The sequence below is a fragment of the Rutidosis leptorrhynchoides genome, chromosome 3 (genome assembly GCF_046630445.1).
Source record: "Rutidosis leptorrhynchoides isolate AG116_Rl617_1_P2 chromosome 3, CSIRO_AGI_Rlap_v1, whole genome shotgun sequence".
NCBI lineage: Eukaryota > Viridiplantae > Streptophyta > Magnoliopsida > Asterales > Asteraceae > Rutidosis > Rutidosis leptorrhynchoides.
In genome coordinates, this window is record NC_092335.1 from 43,659,418 (window position 1) to 43,662,892 (window position 3,475).

At 35.2% G+C, this 3,475-nt stretch overlaps 1 protein-coding gene across 2 annotated transcripts; it reads right to left on the reverse strand.

Moving 5' to 3' along the window:
- Positions 1 to 1,520: 1,520 nt before the first annotated feature.
- LOC139896025 (phosphoenolpyruvate carboxylase kinase 1-like) lies at positions 1,521 to 2,817 on the reverse strand. 2 transcript variants are annotated; one of them, XM_071878603.1, is made up of 2 exons: positions 2,012 to 2,817; positions 1,521 to 1,916 (listed from the first exon to the last, which is right to left on the reverse strand). In XM_071878603.1, exons 1-2 carry the CDS (start codon positions 2,799 to 2,801, stop codon positions 1,861 to 1,863), a joined length of 846 nt encoding a protein of 281 aa, XP_071734704.1. In that variant the 5' UTR covers positions 2,802 to 2,817; the 3' UTR covers positions 1,521 to 1,860. The 2 variants fall into 2 exon arrangements, with proteins under 2 accessions (XP_071734704.1, XP_071734705.1); XM_071878604.1 differs by having other exon boundaries at positions 1,521 to 1,929.
- Between the last annotated feature and the right edge of the window lie 658 nt (positions 2,818 to 3,475).

Here is a 3,475-nt window from a genome sequence, read left to right on the forward strand (position 1 = left end):
AAACAAAACATATATTCATGCTAGACACGAGCCATAGACACTAACTAATACAATTTCAAGTCAAAAACACGAATTTATAGAAATCTAGAGTTTTTAGAAAGTTACCCAAACTTGATGAAATTTGTATCAAAATGTAGAGGATGAAGAGAGGATCACGAAAATGTAATTTGTTTTGATGTTTGCTTCTCCAATCGGATTTAGATGATGAATTTGTGAGTTGGGTGTTTATGGTTCAAAAATGGAAGAGAGAAAGGAGGTAGAAGGAGAAGAGGAAAATGAATGGATGAGATGGGGAGGTGGTGACTAGTCACCAAACATTTGGCCAAATGCCAAGATTAGTCCCACAAGTTTGTTGTCGGGTGCGGGAGTTAACCAAACGAATATTTCTTAAAACGCTCGAGTAAACGAGTGATGTTATAATTAAATAACGGGAATATTATTTAAAAAAGAAGAAGACGGTGTTAAAATAAATTTAACGGAAAAACGCGGGATGTTACATATGTTGTTTAAAACTTTCATAAAGGAATCGATGTCGGAAATGCCATCGAAATGGACGTAACCGAAGCGTTGGCCGCTCGACAATCTCTTCCGAGCAAAGTAAACGTCTTTGAGAGTCCCATAATTCTCGAAAACTCTTCGACAATCATCACGAGACCAAGAATCCGGAAAGTTGAAAATCAAAAACGATGTAACACCACTATCACTCGACTTTGTAGGCGAAAAGCCATTTAGCTTCGACATAGGTATTACATCATCATCGGCCAGAGGACTGACCGGAGGAGATGATGGATTGGGTGGATGAAATGATACGGCTTGGTTTGTGAAAAATATTCAGGATGGACTGTAGTTTAATGTTATAGTTTTGAGATACAATTTGCTTTTAGAGTTTATGGAAAATTGAAGATGTTGAATTTGATTTTTCCCAAACTTGGATTTATCATTTTGTTGACCCATTGAATTATGCTAGCTTGTACTACTAAGCAAACTTGACCCAAATACAAAGCTGATCTATCTATAATACTAATAATTAATGGCTAACCAATTTTTCAACAAACTTGGGTTACTCATTTTGTTGACCCATTGAATTATATAATACAAATACAAATAAAATGCTTTGAATTTATAATGTTACGTAGTCTGATGACCAAATTACTTCATCAAACTAAACTTCAATTCAGGACCCTGTTTTATATACATCTTATCTTATATCTTATACTTGAAGAAAATATCGTAATTTCAAGTTCAAGCCTCAAAAGGATAATTGCAATTTCAAACCTCACAACAACCCAAATACTAGTGTTCATTAACACCCTGATCAGATAAACATCACTTGTTAAAGACTCCCTTTTCACTTTAAATCATAAGATTAAGATTCTAATTTGAAACTTAAACATATCTAGTTAGTAACTTTAGCTTTAAGTCATTATCATTATCATAATTATATGTAAAATTACAAAATTATACAACTAACAAGTAGCCATTTACGATAATCATACCTCAAAAGCAGTTGTTGTTAATCATTGACAGGATATTAAACTCAGCTACTATTATTAAAATTCAAAGGCAACAACAAAGAAACCAGATGAAGGAAAACAGGGGATGATAGGGGCTACACACCTCTCTGTATCTACACCAACATATTATTCATCACATCTTTATCTAATTTCTCTAATCCTCACTATATTTACAAAATTTTGTTATGAAACAAAATAAGATAAACATACAACATCAACTTGAAAAGATTCACTGAGCTTTAGCTCTCTCTCTCTTTTTTTCTGTTGATTCTTCAAGGATTAAAATCAACAGATGAAAAAACTGCATGTTGATTTCATACACATCACTTGGTATAAATCCATCCTTTCAGGTTAAATCCGCCATTGATCTAGTTTCACCTCCGCTTACAACCCAAGGGTGTCCTGTAAACATAAACTAACCAAAAATTAATACTCCAAATTTAATCTTAGCTGATATTAAGAATATTTTAATTAGATATAAGAGGATTAGCACTTACGGAGCACTTGTTCTGCAGAGAATCTTCTAGAAGCATCTTTGCATAACATTTTCCTCAATAGATCTTTAGCTTCCGACGAAACAGATCGGAAAAGCCTAGTTGGAAACCGTAAATTGCCTCGTAAAACAGCTTCAAAAGTTTCCGCCGGAGACTCGCCGTAAAACGGAGGAACTCCGGCCAACATTATATACAAAATCACACCGGCACTCCACACATCAACTTTTTCATTATACTCTCTGCCGGACAAAATCTCCGGCGCAACATAGTACGGCGTTCCGACGACTCCAGTCATCGTCCGATTATCGTTCATCGCAAAACACTCAGCTGATCCAAAATCAGCTAGTTTCAAATTACCTCTCGAATCAAACAAAACATTATCCGGTTTGATATCACGATGTGCTATACCTAAACGATGACAGTAATTAATCGATAAAATCAACGGCGAGAATATCGACGCCGATTCCGGTTCAGAAAAAACTCCGGCACGTTTAGAGATCCGGTCGAAAAGGTCCGGCGAGTCACAGAGATCAATAATCATATGCAAATAGTTCTCTTCTTCGTATAAACGATGGATCTGTACGATGTTAGGGTTTCCTCCGAGAATTTGAAGGATTTTAGGTTCTTTTTGAAGGCATTCACGGTCTGTAGCATCAGTTAGAAGACGTTTATCGATCGATTTACAAGCAAAAGAGTCGCCGGAGACGGTTGAGTAACACCGGTAAACAATTCCGAAGCGACCACGGCCGATCTCGTCGGTGATTTGATAGTCGTTGTTTAGGGTTCCGTTCATGTTATGTTTAACTTGTTAGTTGAAAAGCTGTAATGAAGAGATGAAGGGTGTGAGGGGTTCTTATAACAGACCCACTGGGCCCCGGGTTTTTGGGTACGGACGTGAATATGCGAAAACCGGAAGTTGAAAAGTAGTTATTTGAGTGTGAACAGAATTCTTGTTTGGGGATGATTTCACACACTTTTTTGATCCTCACACATCAATTGAGTATTATTAGAAGAGTAAAAGGTTAAAATAAGTCCCCTTTCTTGTTTATTTGGTTTTTGGTTATACATTTTGCTACTCCGTATAAATGTGACAGTATATACTTTGTATAATTTCGATTTGGATTTAGTTCTTTTTATTTTTCATTTTTATTTCCAGCTAATGTACTCCGTATTTGTATTTTGTCTTGAAAAATGTCTATTTTTTTTTTGTTTGGTTCAGGGATGAGTAATCGAGAAAAAGATCTACCGTTAACTTTATATACGGAAATATCTATTAGTAGTACGTACTATTTTTTATTTTATTTTTGGTAAAATAACGGTAGTATTAAAATAAGTGTTCTCTCATCGACAGATAAAAAAAAAACGAACATACAAACTAATCAAAAACATCCTAAGGGTCGAAAGCAGTAACGAACTCTATCATTAAACAAGGAATAAAAGCTAACTTACTAGAGTTGTGAACAACCA

Bases quoted from the DNA above. Each gene is read 5' to 3' on its own strand.
- LOC139896025 (XM_071878603.1), bottom strand. From the start codon at position 2,801: ATGAACGGAACCCTAAACAACGACTATCAAATCACCGACGAGATCGGC. The intron at 1,917-2,011 runs GTAAGTGCTAAT...TTATGTTTACAG, and splicing joins CTCTGCAGAACAAGTGCTCC to GACACCCTTGGGTTGTAAGC.